Source organism: Daldinia vernicosa, assembly GCF_022497035.1.
Source record: "Daldinia vernicosa strain CBS 139.73 unplaced genomic scaffold F5Y00scaffold_12, whole genome shotgun sequence".
Lineage (NCBI taxonomy): Eukaryota > Fungi > Ascomycota > Sordariomycetes > Xylariales > Hypoxylaceae > Daldinia > Daldinia vernicosa.
This window is the reverse complement of record NW_025953928.1, coordinates 67122-83898: the sequence shown is the minus strand read 5'-3', so window position 1 is coordinate 83898 and position 16777 is coordinate 67122. Positions and strand designations below refer to the sequence as shown.

General features: G+C 47.8%; 4 protein-coding genes across 4 annotated transcripts; 2 read left to right on the top strand and 2 right to left on the bottom strand.

Annotated features, from left to right (window-relative positions):
• Positions 1-1984: 1984 nt before the first annotated feature.
• Positions 1985-4603, top strand: F5Y00DRAFT_268000 (RNA recognition motif 2-domain-containing protein; the record flags this gene model as incomplete). The annotated part of the gene is made up of 10 exons (XM_048012168.1): positions 1985-2569; positions 2620-3051; positions 3106-3651; positions 3701-3822; positions 3875-3905; positions 3963-3980; positions 4028-4100; positions 4156-4235; positions 4287-4401; positions 4461-4603. The coding sequence occupies 10 exons, from the start codon at positions 1985-1987 to the stop codon at positions 4601-4603; spliced, it is 2145 nt and encodes a 714-aa protein (XP_047866828.1).
• Positions 4604-5752: 1149 nt separating this feature from the next.
• Positions 5753-8965, bottom strand: F5Y00DRAFT_231105 (UNC-like C-terminal-domain-containing protein). The gene has a single exon (XM_048006986.1). The coding sequence runs from the start codon at positions 8739-8741 to the stop codon at positions 5844-5846; it is 2898 nt and encodes a 965-aa protein (XP_047866827.1). The 5' UTR covers positions 8742-8965; the 3' UTR covers positions 5753-5843.
• A 95-nt stretch (positions 8966-9060) lies between these two features.
• On the top strand, positions 9061-10776 carry F5Y00DRAFT_231104 (uncharacterized protein). Its single transcript, XM_048006985.1, has one exon. The coding sequence runs from the start codon at positions 9301-9303 to the stop codon at positions 10585-10587; it is 1287 nt and encodes a 428-aa protein (XP_047866826.1). The 5' UTR covers positions 9061-9300; the 3' UTR covers positions 10588-10776.
• Positions 10777-10832: 56 nt separating this feature from the next.
• Positions 10833-16588, bottom strand: F5Y00DRAFT_231102 (chromatin remodeling complex SWI/SNF, component SWI2 and related ATPase). Its single transcript, XM_048006984.1, has 4 exons — positions 16356-16588; positions 15849-16074; positions 11745-15752; positions 10833-11684 (listed from the first exon to the last, which is right to left on the bottom strand). The coding sequence occupies exons 2-4, from the start codon at positions 15939-15941 to the stop codon at positions 11469-11471; spliced, it is 4317 nt and encodes a 1438-aa protein (XP_047866825.1). The 5' UTR covers positions 15942-16074; positions 16356-16588; the 3' UTR covers positions 10833-11468.
• Positions 16589-16777: the final 189 nt, after the last annotated feature.

The window sequence follows — 16777 nt, the reverse complement described above, 5'->3', positions numbered from 1 at the left end:
TGCAAACAAGCGAATGCTGCTATTTTACGGCTAACGATCTAATCGTCCAATGATACCTGCACGGCGGTATAACAGACAGTGTAAGTACCCAAGTTGGTAGGTGCATTACATACACCTCTTTAGCCAACTATTCCCTTTCTGAACAGTGAAATCAGCTCCTTCTACATAAGTAAACAACGTACTGTAAACCTGTACCAGAACAGAAGCGGCGTACCTGACGTCCTTTCCTAATCACCATTTAAACCAAAAATTGATTTGTGCCGCACCGTTTCTATTTAATCGCACAACTTCTTACAATTCTCTAACCTTCCCCATCCCTCTCGACGACCAACCTACTTACATATAACCCTCTCAATCCACACATACCCTCCCACCTTGGACCATTGTCACGTCTTGGGGTCAATCTGGATTTCATCAATTACACGCCGGTATTCCCGAACTTCTTGTCCTTGGGGAGAGTCGTTGGCCTTGGAACGGTATTACGTCAAGAACCTTCTTGAGACATTCAGACCACGAATCACCCTTTTCACATCTTTTGTCTTGGCGCAGATAGGAACTTTACAGATCACTCAGCCCTCAGTTGAGTTTACCGGTAATTATGAGTAATGGTTTTTTTGCATAAGTGCCTCATACTGACCAATATCCTCACTCAGTAGTTTTGCACCCAATTGACGCGTCTAACCTACAGTTCATTACTCGTCTGCCAGACTACAACTCCGTTTCGCATAGTATAGCACCAATATTCCATTCACCCTACGCGTGTATGGTTCGGAACCCAGATGGTAAATTGACTTTTCAACCGCATCTAATTTCAAATTTCCCATTTCGGAGTAAGTTCTATAACTTCTTTAACATCTCAATCCTCTTGGACTTCCCGGCATGATACGTTTCCTTTATCTTTAGTTATAGGCTTCACTTCAATTGCCTTACACAAGAATCCTCTACGTCAAGGTATATCCATACAGACAGCATTCCTGTATCATTTGACACGTCTGTTCACTTCCACACATATAAACTTGGTTGTCCTTTCCACTTTGCCCTCTCCCAATAAACCACAAATCCTCAACCCACGTGGCCGTACGCTGCAATTATTCCTCCCTCACTATCACACAAACCACACGCTTAGTATCTCACCTTCCAAGATATGTTTATTATGTAATTAATTCAATGAATTAAGAACATCTCGAGCTCCACTAATAGTTTTCATAGCATCCATACCCCTCTTGACTTGATAATTACAAGCAAGTACGAGTTAGTATGCCCACAGGTCGTTGAAGCTATAGCAAGATAACGCCGTCCTCGACCGGGGAACCCACCGCACACACAAAACTTAGTCCACCTCAATTCAACAATAAAGTAGTCGTTGATAAGTACCTGGAGATAGAGGCAGTGGTAGTCTCTTAGTAAGTTCACCTGTTCCTGTCGATTCTCTTTTTCCCCTTTCCCCTTTTCATAGTCAAAATTCCCAATCCCGAACTCTTATTCGCAAACGTCGTCCACCCCCCAAATAACCCTCCCAACACGACTGGCCTACTTGGAAGATCCAGTTTTCTTTTTGCACAAAAAGTTTCTTCTGATGTATCCCGCTCCATCATTGTTAGCCTTTGAAGGCCTCCGCTCTTATCAACGATATTGAGTATCCACCAAACCTCTTCTATTATAACCATTAACTAGTGGTTGCTGTTGTTGTTGTCCAAACCCCTATCGCTACTCTCAAGTATGGAAATCCAACCTTCTGCACGGCCGGTCACCTATCCCCCAAGATATTTCCCGTCCTTCGTCCATGAATTGCCATATCCCATCCATACCAACCAAAACCTATTATGCGCAATTGATATTGTTGTACTAGAGTACTTGTCATACTTAGCCTTTGGTTCAACTGTATGACTTACACTTACTAATACCAATCATAGAAGCCTACGAAGGTCCCAAAACGGCATCTGGCTATCTACTACTAAAGATACCGTACGATCGTTCTGACAAGATGAACATACACCAGGCCCGCGAGGGTCACTTCAACCCGGCCTCGCCCCATTCCTCGAGCGGAGCTGCCGATTCTTTCAAGGGCACTCCCGACACTCGACTGACTACCTTTTCTCCTGACGATGGCTCTGCTAGATCCACACGAGCACCAGGATCCCTTAATGTCAATATTCGCGAAGCTGGCCCTATCAAGTATGGGATGAATGCACCGCAATCTCTTGACCGACCAAGCGTCTTGTACCGTGGTAGTCTTCATCTAGACAAGGACCCTTTCGTCGGCCCCGCGGATACTAGCTTCAAAGCAAGGCAGAAGCTATCGCCTACTGCCTCTGTCTTCTCTCCTCTACCGTCGACATTGCGCGCTCGGAGTTCGGCATCTGAGCCTAAGAGAGTAGATGCGTTCTCGGAGAATCTAAGCCAGCACTATGCCCAAACTTCCAGGTTATCTTCGCCGGCGGCTAATGCTTCGCACTCTAACTTTGTCCACGACAAGCTGAGTACCGAGGCAGGCATCTCTCGATGCCTAGTAATCTCTACCAATACCGGTAGTAGACTAACCGGGACTGAGGTGGAACGTTATCTATCTGTAAGTTTGTCGCCAGGTGAGATATGTATACATGAGCTAACTGTTTATAGGAACTACAACAGATGGGCATTCCGTTTCAGGGAAGCATGCAGGTTTATGAATGTGGCGACCAGGTATTTGTCCGGTTTACCAATATCCGCAGCGCCTGTACCGTGTTCTCCAACCTGTCCATGCGAACCTACAATTGGTCGGTTCGTTCGGTCAGCCCTCGAGAATTCTCTTCGGTCGTTGAGCCCGGCGCAGGCTCCGTTACTGCGCACGAGGGCCAGCTCTATCTCAGTGTGTTTCCACACTCAGCAAGTACCATTACCACCCAGCAACTCGAGAGTTTTCTGAAGGAGCTTTTAGAAACCGAGGGAGACTTGTTTGCCTTCAAGATTCGAGAGGGAGTACAGGGAAGCCTATTGAGTGCCATTGTCGAATACTGCGATAATGATATGTCCCTCCGTGCTGTTTCCAAGTTCAATAGCGTTGTCGTCGAGGTGAGAAACTAATCCCGAGCATAAGAAACCAATATACTAACACTTTCACAATAGGGTCTTCAGATTTGCGTCACGCTATATCGACCTGACTTGATGCCAGTTACGGCTCAGACTGGAATCAACAATTCTACCCGAGCTATAGTCTCGCCGGCGGACCTAGCTTCTAGTTTCCGCCGAATGTCTATCGGAAGAACACAATCAGTCATGCCGTCTGTGACTAACTCGATGTTCAGCACGCCAGCCAGACCCAATGTTTCTCAGGGTGGCTTCCAGTTACCATCACCCTATGGAGTGGTCCCTCTCCTGTATACAGGCTTGCCCATTAGCCCTCCGTATATGATGGACCAAGGCTCATCCAGAACTCCGAGTAGCATGTTGTCAGCCAGCAATTATTCTCTGGCGAGTCCCACGCTGTCGCATCAAAGCTCATTCTTGTCCACTGAACTCATAACTCCACGGCAATTTCAACATTTCGGCCGTCCTGACAGTCGCCGACAGAATGCCATGAGAGTTGCTCGATCTCCCTACTACAATCCTGCCAACCATCATAACCATGTCGACGTCAGCCGCATTCGAGACGGTATTGATGTACGGACGACGGTAAGCTACCCAAGCCTAAAGTTTATGGTAATAAGTGCTGACTTGATAGATCATGCTGCGCAATATACCTAACAAAGTTGATCAAGCTCTCCTAAAGAAGATTGTGGATGATTCTAGCTGGGGAAAATATGACTTCATGTATCTGCGCATCGATTTCGCGAACGACTGCAAGTAAGGAAATCCTCCAATACATAGAGGAGACGTTTATTGATGAAATTTCTAGTGTCGGTTACGCGTTCATCAACTTTGTCGATGTGAGTTTCACCCAGTCTCCCACACAGTTAGATTACTATTACTAACCAATTTATTAGCCATTAGATATTATTGATGTAAGACCATTGTTAAATAACCGTTGGCTGCGCTGACGTCTTCCTAGTTCGTACATGCTAGAGCCAATCAGCGCTGGAACTGCTTCAAAAGTGACAAGGTTGCAGAGGTCTCTTATGCCAGTAAGTCAACTATCATCCGTTGATTTTTTGGTCTGTATACTAAGCAGAAGCACAGCCATCCAAGGCAAAGATTGCCTGGTCCAGAAATTCCGTAATAGCTCGGTGATGCTTGAGGCACCTCACTATCGCCCTAAGGTAATTAGGCATCTTTAAGAAGTATTCGAGCGGTAGTTGACTGTTTACTAGCTTTTCTATACCCTAAACGGACCACGCCCTGACTTGGCTGGAGAGGAGGAGCCATTCCCTGAGCCTGACAACCAATCGAAGATGAAGAGAAGCTGTGAAAACGCAGAACACGTGGGTATGTTGAACCTGCGCTATATGTTCCAGAGAGAATGACTACTGATTGCATTCAATTAGGCCTTTTTACCCCCAATGCAGGCCAGCATTTCCGTGACGAGCAACGACGTCGCCGTTCTCAATTCGATCGAGGAAACCCGCGACTCGAGGAGTATGACTACGATGCAGCTATTTGCCGTCAGAGTTATTACCCCCCTCAGTAAGGTCTTAGAGGTTTTTGTAACCGCCTCTCGAAAGACTTCCGTTTGATTTTTTTTTGTCTTTTTTTCGCATCTGCCGGATTCGTCTCGATACAAATCGTCCACGGATCCACAACACTTCTAGTGTCACTAGAATTTCAGAGCACCTGCTTTATTTACCGAAATCTGCTTGCTAGTAAGTATCATCTATATTGTCATTTGCAATTACGTTAGTTGACACGGAGTGACTGAGCTAACCTTAATATAGGTTTGACGATGCCTTCACTGTTTTCGTGTCTTTTAGAGGGGTTTATTGATACTGGGAAGGGTTCCAATTTAAGGAGAAACCACCAGCACCCTAAACTCATTATTCATAACAATCCAACAAACAAAAGTAAAAAGAAATTCATCACGACCATATGGCATCTAAATGGCCATCAAAAACCATAACGACTTGAATTGCAAATTATTGTCGAATTTCGCCGGCGGAGAGAATTCACAATATTTCCGCTCCAGTAATAGAGCCACAATTTTATCTCGCCCTCAAATATCCGATCGGTTTCCGCAGCGCCTCTAATATTTGCGGGAAATCTACGAAAGTGTGGTTGGTTTGGGTTTCGAGATGTTGCCTACCAGACTTCTCGGACTTGCAACAAATTCAACTACCTACCCCAGGGGCAACACCTGGACTGCGCACTAATAACGTTTTCCTTTTCTTTGGTGCGAATTTTGGGAGATTCTGAGTTTCTAGACCAACTATTGCTATCGAGTCATATTACTCGGGAAGATTTTCAGCCTCTACATTGTTTCGGGCATCTCTTGATGCACCCCCGGGGTCATCGTGTATAATGGAAGATCGGAGTTCCATCATACTCGACAGAAGGCCATCTCGAACGACCAGGAGAATTGATGCCACCATAGTTAGGCTTATGGTTGGTGCTTGGTTCAGATTGGCCTGGTTTATTAGACTGGGGCATCAACTTTGGCAGGACGGAGAGGGGTAGAACGTGCTTGATCTATTGCAGAAAATTAGAAAAAAATAGCGTAGCTTTACATGGCATGGGGAGTGGCGACTGCTTTTATCTTTTACGCTTATACTTAGCATTAGATCTTGGGCGTGATAGGCAACAATAAAATGCATTTCTCGCAAATACTTGACCCACTAAGATAGGTGCCTCCTAATTCTTCTTGATTAATCGTGTTCTCATTATTCATAGCTTCCTGGCTTTAAAGCTAAATAAACTAACTCATAACTCTGTATACACTAATCTGGATCCTCTGGTAAAGTAGGTAGCGGCTTTTGCGCTGATATAGAATGCGTCAGAGGCGGCCTACTCGATAGAGGTATATACTCTACACCATCGGTCTCCGATGATGGTGTCAACTGCCTCTCTGATTTCTTAGCCAGCCCTTCAGGGTAACTCAACGCGCTGCTCTTCCCACTGTCAACCACTGTAGAGTAGTACTCTCCCTCCCTAGATGGCGTCATGGCCGGCTCCGAGTCGTAACCCGCTTCTACGCTCGACAGCGCGGGGGCCCGGTAGAAACCAGTTGATGAGGGCTCGGACGTGACTCTGTTCGGCGAGGGCCTTCCATGGCTTACGGACTCGGGAGTCTCATTGATGCTGATAACACCAGCTCTAGAGGAACTCATCCTCCGCGGTCGGTGATGTAGGGAAGAATCTGGCGTCTGGCTTGGACTGCGATGCAGATGAGATTGTTGAGGGGTGCTGGGGATGGGGACGGGACTAGCGTCCCCTGGGGAGAGCATCGCTGTTCCGTCACGGCGGTGATGCTGGGCTCTAGGCGTAGACGGGAAGATAGGAGACGCAAGTCTCGAGGGGCCGCCACCGCCAAAGAACTGAGCGGGATAATACGAAGACTCAGCAGCGGCTTGAGCGAGACCGCCGCGGGAGAAAATAACGAGGATAAGACAGCCTAGAAGCAGGACGCTCTGGACAATAGCCATGCGTTTTTGAAAAATGACCTCGTCGGCGAGGGCGCCGAGGCGGGAAGATAGAGCAACGATCTCGCGCTCGGACTGCTCGCGCTGGGTCTCGAGGGCGATGACGGTGGACTGCCAGATCTGGTCGTACTGGACGCGGACCTCGCGCAGCTCGCCGAGGACCGTCTTATTTAGGGTATCTAGGAACAAGTCTACCTTGGCTACTTGACGCCTCTCAAGGCGCGCTAGCGCTTCTCGTAAGAATCGCGATTGCGACTCGATGTATTGTAGAGATAAAGTTGTGTTAGACTCGAGAGCTTGGATACGCTTATTAAGCGCTTTGAAGAAGGAGTCCTGGACTGTGTGCGCAGGGGCGGCGGATGAGGTTGTGGTTGTGGTTTTGTTGCGTGGCGTTGTGGGGGAGCCGGAGGGCTGACCCTTAGATGCAGCGGACCGTGAAGACGGTGGTTTTACAACAGAGGTCGAAGCGGATGTCTTACTCTTAGGAGGCGACTGTACGCTAGCGGTCTTTACAAGGTTTGGAGTCGCGACCGTGGTGGATGTAGTAGCAGTTGTTGTTGTTGGTGGTGTTACAGTAGCTGACCTTGAATCTGGAGATGACGTTGATACGGGAGAGGATTCAGTTGAATTTACGATGGCTGTACTCGCTGCTGTCTCGTTTGAACTGCTTGGATATGCAGATCTCACCGAGTCTGCTGTTACTTGACTAGCGGACTGCGATGTTGGAGTTGTTGATGAAGATGCGCTTGAGCTAATTGAAATTGTTGGTTCGACAGTCCTTACGGGTTGCGGCTTAGCTGCTGTTTTATTCTTGTCGTTTTCCTTGCTTCGTTGGGACGTGTAGTCCTCTGCACCAGCTGCTTCGCAAGTAGCGTTAAAGGGGTAGTGATAGTGGAAATAGTTCTTGTCCCAGTAGGGAATTAATTCACTCTGCTCCGAGCGTATTACCTGATCCTCGGGCTGAAGGGGTTGAGCAACCTCAACTTCTTCGGTCTGGGTTTCAGGTTCTTCAACCGTCTCCTCAGGGGCTTCGGATATTGTCTTGTCCTCTTCGGGCTCAAGGTCAGCAGGGTCGGCCTCTTTCCATGAGTCTAGCATGCGTGTGCCGTGGACTCGCAGCAGGGACATGGGGCAATAATACTCATTGCCATAATGGCTTAGAATCTCGATTCGCAAGTACTTAGCCCAGATTTGAGGGTTCTCGACTAGGAATGGCTGAATATCTCTGGAATTACGAGCCTCAAAGGTACCTAATACCTTCCACTTCTCTAGCTTGACGGGATATCGATCGCTTACACTAACTCGAAAGTGGCGTATCATGCTAGAGAAGAATTCGAAATTGGCTATCACAACAGTATCGACTAGGATATCGTCGCTCAGTTCGATAATAACAAACTTGTTCTGCATAGCACACTCAAGGAGCATGTACGTGTCCTTATTTTCGACTAGGATGGCCCTGGGGTTCTTAGCACCAGGACTCGCCTTCTTTACCGTTGCGCCGGCATCGAACGAGGCGTACGAAAGCCTCTCCTTACACGTTTTCCCAGCATCCTTACTACGATAGCCTTGAGCCAGCCCCTCGTCGTAGTTAACCTTCTCAACCTGCTTTTCCTTTTCTTTCTCTTTCTGCGATGGCTTCGACGACGACGCTATCTCGGAAATCCTATCAGAATATGCGTCAAAGTCGAGCGACACCTCGCCTTCGTCCCCGAGACTATCGAAGTCCTCTCCGGGGTCCGCATCGCCGTGCGTTTCTTTACTCTTACGCTGTCTCGGTTCCAGCGCATCCTGCCCGGATTTCTCGAGCATCATAGCTTTCCATTCTTCGAATGACATAAAAGCACCTGTGCTAAGGTCATTGCCATCGGCGTCCAGCTCTTCATGACGATCGGTGCTATCAGCGCTGGGCGTGGAGTCGACGGGTATAGAAGTAGGGGTGACGGTGGCGCTAACAGATGCGGGAGTAGAGAATGACGATGGAGCGGAGGTAAGACATTGCTGAGGTAGGGTATGAGTGATGTAGTTCACGGTCCTCGACTCGCACGTGGGCTCGGCTGAGGCGGCACTCGAGGGAGATTTTGCGACATCGTGGGTGGTGGAGATACTCGAATTGACCTGAGCAAATGCATGGCCTGCGATTAAAAGCAGACGTAAAGAGAGATTATTTACACGTCGCCTCTCGGATGCGAGCCACATTGCAAGTGTGGTAAGGACTCGCGTCGAGCAACAAGACAGTCCATATGGTAAAAAGTGTAAAGTGTAAAGTGTAAAGGAAAAGGAAAAGTGAAGAAAGTAAATTACAACAGGTGCGGATGTAGATTACAGATGTCGATCCCAAAAGACATAATTTCATGTACATCTACATTAGTGACAGCACCTGCAGTTGTTGCTGATGCCGTTTCATTATTACTCAAAGTGGTTTAGCTACATGTACCTAAGATTTGTATTAACTAGGAGGTAGTTATGTAGACTTTTAGGCCTTTCTGGGGGAGGACCGTGCTTTCCATTTTCCATGTGGGGAGAACCTACTTATTGAAGTTATAACCAAATAGGTGACTACCTTGGTCCGCGAATAACCCAGGTAACGACTCCCCACCTGCATATTTTCGTACATAGCTACTGGGTGGAAAGAATTATAGGAGAGTTACAAAGTTACATATTCCGTACACAGCAGATGGATACATACCTAACCTAACATCTCTATTCCACAAGTTGCAACTTACACAATCCGTTTGCACAACATAAACACTTCAAGATGGTTGATAACCTGTCAGCCAAGTTCGAACAAGCTCTCATCTTAACATCATCCAAGAACACCGACACGTCCTGTTTACTTCTCGGTCTTCCTGTGGAGCTCGTTTTATACATATTATCCCTCCTCGACCCTAGACATGTCGCACTTTTCTCTTTAACTTGCAAGGCCTCTTCCCGCCTCGTCCGGGGTACCGACTACGGCAAGGTTTGCCTTGCTTCTATCCATAGTGCTCTACACACCGACCTAGATCAAGCCTCGAGAGAGAGAACCGAGTTCCTTCATCACTTGGTAAAGGACCTCCCGCATATGTTTGTCTGCAAACGCTGCTCAAAGCTCCATCGAAATCTCGTCAGTCTAGTTGAAGAGGGTCCGCATGCTCTGAAAAATTATACCTCAATCTGTCGTCAAAAAGGTCTTATGACTTTTGGTACTCTATGGCCACAATACGCCTTCACTTGCAAACAGGGCCGTGAGGCTATAAGGAATTGTAGCAGCGGTATGGAACCTAACCTTGCAACTTCCCATCTCTCTATATCCACCGACTGGAAGCTTAGGAGGTTAGGAACATCTTGCAACAATCCGGACTTCATCCATGGGTACGTCAAGTTGGACACCGAAGCAGCAGTCGAGAACGACAACTTATACTTCCATAAGATCCAACGGATACTCCTTCTCCCAGACAGAGTCAAGCCTTTTCTCAAGGCGAACGCTTCGTCCCCCATGGAGCAAGTTTTCCAATCTTGCTGCCACGGCACTGAATTTCGGTCGACGTTCCGTCCCTTCCTGGATCTGTTGGATTGGAATGGTCTCCATAAAATGAGTGTGCATGATACCATCTCCAAGTTCGTCACTATGGCACATGAAAGCCTATTTTCAACGAAGCCAGCCGGGCTGGACGGTTACGACCTGGAGAGGGTTTCGCTACCCAACTATTGGTTTGCAGGTTGTAAACACTGCACGACTGATAGTATCACCACCATTCATAACCACGGCCGCAGCGGAGTCGAGATAGTGAATGACACCTACCAGGATCTCGGTGATTGTATCGACCATGTTATCCGGAATTGTGACCGCTACGTTGGTAATGAATGGGGGCATTGTTGGTCGGGCCTAAGCTACGAATATCGAATTCTCTTATCCAGGCGGCAGGACCACCCCCAAGTCAATGCTGGAATATTTATGACACGTCCTGGTACAAGTGCTATACATCACCCATCTGCACCAAGTACCCAAGATATCTGGGAGTTGCATGATCACGACCGAGCAGCCAAATCGAGGTCATCTTGAGGATACCTGAGGAGGATATGAGCGTTGGCGTTTGGAAAGTTATAAGGGGAATAGATATACCACAATGTAACCGCTTATGTCGTTCGGTACCCAGGGTAGCCAGTCAGTCTTAAGGGATTGTAGCTAATTCTACCTAAGCTAAACGAATAAAAAAACATCCAACACGACGAAGTCGTTTATTGGAGAGAACACTCAAGTCTTAAAGCTATATATCCCAGCCAACCCCTCTACAACCTGGTGAGTTGGCTCTGCGTAACTATTGGTAATACTACCTATTGTCCATTACCATGATATCTACTACATAATACGAAGCCTCTGGGAATCCGATTCGATATCCGTTTAGATACGCGCGAATTAATTTCATTCAACCAAGTCTGTAATCTACCTGGGGTAGTCAGTCACGACCACGTCGTCTCACATACCATCACATTTATTAGAAATGCAACGAACTAAAAGCTTTATCAAGATACATCTAACAGCACACTAGCGTACGTATGTAGTAGAATCTGGTGTTTAAGAGTGGTTATTCGATGAGAACAGGGCAGCCAGCCAGAGGGCGGCCCAGGGTATTGCTAAAGGTAGCTTCGCCAAAAAATACTTCGTTTGGTGTTTGTGGTACACATGCCGTTCGTTTCCTCTTTGCCCGTCGCCAAGTAATAGAAGAAGAACCACACCTCCTTGTACGCCTTATTTCTCTGCCGCTCGAGGCCCCGGACCTTCCCGGCCTCGGCCAGATCTTTACTTGCAAAAACCACAATGTCGACGGAACCGTCCGGAAAAAGAAAACAAAACATGATTATTTGTTGTAGTTGTCAACGACTCGCTTGACTATTATCTTAGGTAAGTCGTCCCATCCCATAGATACCTACTCATTGTTCAACTCATTGCTCACCATCGCTTTGACCGCCCCCTATGCCCGCGTTACCCTGGTTGCTGCCGTTAGTTACCAACTTTATCCTTGTGGTATTCGCAGAAGACTGAGGCGTTCCTGCGCTCGTGCTAGGAGCTACCGAACTGTCTTTTGCAGATGGGTCTTCGAGCTCGGCTAATTCCGGATGCTCGTTAAGTTCTTCCTGTGCTCGGTCATTGAAGAATTTCTATGCTGAATTAGTATGATGGCTTAGGATCGAGTCGGGTTTCAACTAAACATAACATACCTCCATGACAATTGCGTCTGAGTAAAGAAGACTTCCGTCTTCATTGTACGTTTTGCAATTGCTGCACATTAGGACGATATCTCTACGCATATCATTGATGCTATTATACTCCTCCCTTTTAATCTTGGCCTGAATTTGATTCATACAAATCGGGTTGTGGATGAGGACATAATAGTCACCATAGTCGCGTTTGGATGGTAACTTGACGAATGGTCCTATGATTAGTCGCTTGGTTGGCTCGTCATCATCGTCATCATCGTCGATCTGATCTTCAGGAGCTATGTCGGCTTCGAGATTCATCAATCCATCATAAAGATTGCGTAGACTCTTCTGGAGAACTTGCCGTAACTCGGGGCCAAGACGCGAATCGCTACCGTTACCCATCGACGCTCTTGGGCGCCCTTGAGGCCCGCGTCGCTTTTTAACAGGTGGTTCGCCATCATCATCTTCAGCCTTCCGTTTCTCGTTCTTACTGCCGGGCTTGCGACCACGCTTCTTGGGTGGCGTTTCGATTTCTTCGGTGCTCGCACGGCTCGCATTAGGAGAGTTGGCGCTTGACGCATTGTTAAGTACAGCTATCCTCTTCAGCTTGTTTGTTTCCCGTTTGTCCTTCTTAGCTTGCTTTCGCGCTGCTGCCGCCTCTGGACTGTCATCGTCATCGTCGACAGCCATTAGCCACTGTTCCTCAGTAAGGCCGTCGTCATATTTGACTCGGGTCCGCTCTCGCGCCCCACGACCTAAGACCTCTTCTGGCTCTTCGCCAACAGGATTACCATCCGTCATGTATATTTCTGGAAGCTCGTCTTCGGTCATGAGCCGCGGAATGCGCTTCGAACCTGGACCGTTGCCGTACAGAGGATCCGCCGCACGTTCTTCATCAATTTGCTGGAAAACGGTAACTTCATTCTCACTTCGCGCAAGAATCATGTTCAACTCTTCGTCATCCATCTCGTCTTGTTCACCAGACTCGGCTAAATCTGCAGATTCCAACAGCGTCCGAAGCATGGCATCACGATCAGTCTCCGACGACTTATTATCAAAACGACCGGCTTGGATAACTTTTTCGTCCATATCAAGCTTGAATTTGGCACGTTCCAAGATCTTCTCTTCAACCGAATTCGAGGTGATTAGACGGAGAATACGCACTTCATTCTTTTGGCCAATACGATGGGCACGATCCTGAGCTTGTAGATCCTGGTGGGGATTCCAATCCGAATCATAGATGATGACGGTGTCGGCAGTTTGCAAGTTCAAACCTAAACCACCAGCGCGAGTGGACAGTAAAAACATGAAATACGGCGAGTCCGGGGCATTGAAGGCCTTCAGAAGATCTGATCGCTCGTCAGATTTAGTGTTACCGTCTAAGCGCAGGTACTGGATTCCACGGAATCTCAAGAAATCTTCCATGATGTCCATAATCGCAGTCATCTGGAAGAACATCAAGACACGATGTCCCGTGGCTTTGTACTTGGGCAGGATTCGATCTAGTAGTTCGAATTTACCTGCTGTTCGCCAGAGAAGATCATTGCTGGTGTTCGTAGGGTTCATCTGGTTCTCTACCTCATCAAAAACAAAAGGATGATTGCAGAGTTTTCGGAGCTGCATGATCATATTGCTAAGACCTTGAGTTTTGGTCTTGCCACCCTTTCCGTCGCTGATCGTAATCTTCTGGTGTGTGACCATCTGCTTATACAGACGAGATTGAAGGGCAGAGAATTTGCACTTGATAACCTTCTCGGTCTTGTCCGGCAAATCTTTCTCGACATCCTTCTTGAGACGACGAAGTAGGAACGGTCGCAGCACTTTGTGAAGACGGCGAATGACGAGGATCTGTTCTTCTTCATTCAACTCCATCTTGTCTTGCCCGCCGGTATTTGCGAACGGGGTGTTGAACCATTCATCGAATGTCTTCACCGACTTAAAAATATTTGGAAGGACAAAGTTGAGCATTGCCCACAATTCACCCAGGTTATTTTGAAGAGGAGTACCAGTAAGAATGAGACGGAATCGAGTGCTGTAGTACTGAGAAATCGTAGCACTCAACTTCGAATTAGTGTTCTTCATACGATGTCCTTCGTCAATAATCATGTGAAACCACTTAATCTTACTCAAGATCGGGCGGTCTTTAATAATGTATTCGTAAGTTGTTAATAGAACCTGGAACTTCCCTTGGCGAATCTTCTCTTGATGCTGCTTTCGTGCGTTTGGAGGTCCCTTGTAGACGATACGGCTGACAGACGGAGCCCACTTCTCAAACTCCAGGTTCCAGTTTGTCAAAGTACTTAGAGGCACGATCACAAGATACGGGCCACGCTGAAGCTTGCGCTCAATTAGGTAAGTGATCAAGCTGATTGTCTGGATCGTCTTGCCGAGACCCATTTCGTCGGCGAGAATACCGTTGAGGTTGTTGTTGTAAAGCGAAAGCATCCATTGCAATCCTTTAATCTGGTATTCCTTGAGAGTACCACCGACCAGGATATTGGCTTGCTCTGTGACTTCTTCCTTAACACGATGGGCTACGGCATAGTAGTCAATCTTGCGGCCGGCCTCTTCATCTTCCTCGTCAATCTCGCTCTCTTCATCCTGCATGAATTCACCAACTTCGTCACCATAGCGTTCTGCAGCTTGTCGCTGCTGCGCTTTAACAGAAGATGCTAGCTGATGCAAGAATCCATCGGTCTGTCTAAGAAGGTGCGTGATACGAGTATCCTTCGCCTGATCGAGTAGCTTAAGGTAAGCTTCTTCATCGTTTGCCTTAAGCGCCTGAAGACGCTGTTTAGCAGTACGCTCAATGCGTTTCTGTTCTTCCTTTTCAATGTTGAAATGGTGCACATGCATAGCTCTTCCCATTCTCGACATCTTACTCCTGGCAGACTGAGCTGAACTAGCAATTTCGGCCTTATGATGTTGTACTGATTGGAGGAAGTCAATATGCTTCTTCTTCTCGCGAGTTTCGCGAGCGTCTCGCTGCTGCTTCTCGAGCTTCTCGGTAATACGAGCCTCTCGCACGCTCTGCTTCTTGGTTCGTCGATACTGACTACGATTAGTAGTCATTGCCAGATTATCATAATGCATCATCTGGCGACCGATTTTCTCGCGTAAAGCGCGCTGCTTGGCATATAGCCCGAGCGACTTCAACTCTATGATGGCCTTCCTTTTCAATGTGTCATCAGGATCGAGGCTCTCCTTAACAGTGTCCCAATGGGCAATATTCCCAGGTAGAGCTTTTAGCTCGGCATATCTCGCCTTCATACGATTGAAGATTATAATTTCTCGCTCATGCCTCAATTGCTCAAAGTCGACCCCAGTAGGGAATATACTAGGGATGATAAGGCGCTGCTTTCGTTGCCCATGGTCGTAATAGCTGATGTCTTTGCGTACAAGGCCACCCTCGTAAGGGGATTTAATTGTCTTGAAAGTCCGACCCTTCGGTAATGAAGCTTCAGACTCAACTTCCCCGTCCGGAGGAGTAGAGCCAGCCTTTGCCGGTTCGGGTACTGGGGTTGCGGCAGCTGGAGCTGAAGCAGGAGGCTGAGTTGATTGTTCAGCAACTGCCTGCCTTCGTTGACGCTGCGCATTTAACGCCTGTTGCATCTGGTACGGTACCCCGGTATTCTTGCTGAGCAGCTTGAAAGCTTGGATCTGCTGCCTAAGGAGGCCCAGCTGTTGAGGAGAGAATTGGGCCATTGGAGACGTCGTCGAAGGCGAAGACGTGGTTGGCTGGGCGGTGGGTCCTGCGCTGGAAGGTAACGCAGAAGTGCTCAAAGCAGTTGATGGGGGAGGCTGCGTGGTATGCGGGGCGGGCTGTTGTTGTTGTGGTCGCGGACCGGGTTGAGTCCCATTGGCATTGCCATTAGGAGCATTCTGTCCCATCTGCGCGCTCTGCATCTGTAGATAACTTTGCTGTTTACGTATTCGCTGCTGTTGGAAGTTCATCAAGAATTGACTCGTCTTCACAAACTCAGGATCATTCTGCGGCACGCCTTGTTCTTTCATCTGCTGATACTTCTATACCATTGTTAGTATATGGAAAGCACAAGACAAGAAGGCAGGATAGGCCTCAACACAACACGAAACGTAAAGCACATTGACGGGGTCACGAACCGTATACATGTCCTGGATCTGTTTTTGGTTTATCTGCGCCGACATAGCCGACGAGCCAGGGTGGTGGACGGGAGGGGCCTGAACAGATGCCATATTGAACTAATTCGAGGGTAACTCGATATGGATCCTAACAAATTTTATTATTCTCCTAACCACTTTATGAGGCGTTCATATCTAAGGCACGGTTGCAGCGACGGTAGGGTATTATGCGAGGCTCCGAAGTTGACTAAATTCAACCGTATTAAAAGAGTGACTATAGTGAACGTTGGTTGGTGATGAAAAGTGGTGGTGAAACGACGATGTTGATTAACCAGCACGTCGCAGGCCTTAGCCCGAAACCAATGTGTGGTGTTGCGCCGAACAGGAATTGCCCGGAAGCAAAAAATGGGTTGGGAATGACGGAGGACGTTAGGGTGCGCGAAGATTCCGGTCGCGGCGCGCGGTGTCGTCTACCGGAATGCCAAAAGAAAACGCGGTGGGGATCAGCAGTAAAGTAGGGGATTCTACCTTTTTGGCCTTCGCGGTCGCGCGGGGGGAAACGTGAGTCGAAAAGGACAACGGCCAACGGGGTACAAAGGCAGGTGGTTGGCTGGGAGCGCGTAAAAAGACAGTAGAGGGGGGCTGTTTTCGGCAAGAAAATCGCGTAAAATAAAAATTGGAGGTCACTCCGGATACTTGTCGATGAATTTAGACGGGGATGGGTGATGCGGCTCGCTTTTTTTGATGCGCGATTGATGGCGTGGAAAGAGATGGTTTGATGAAAGGCGCACAACCGCACAAACAAGTCCATCTCCCTTTTGCCTGTCACCTGAGGGAAAAATGCACTAGTGACTCCAGCCCAGAAACTAACCAATCGGTCTAATGATAGCCCGTCTAACCCCTGCAAATTCTTACTAACAAAGTGGTCAGTGCACAGCGCTTAAAGCATT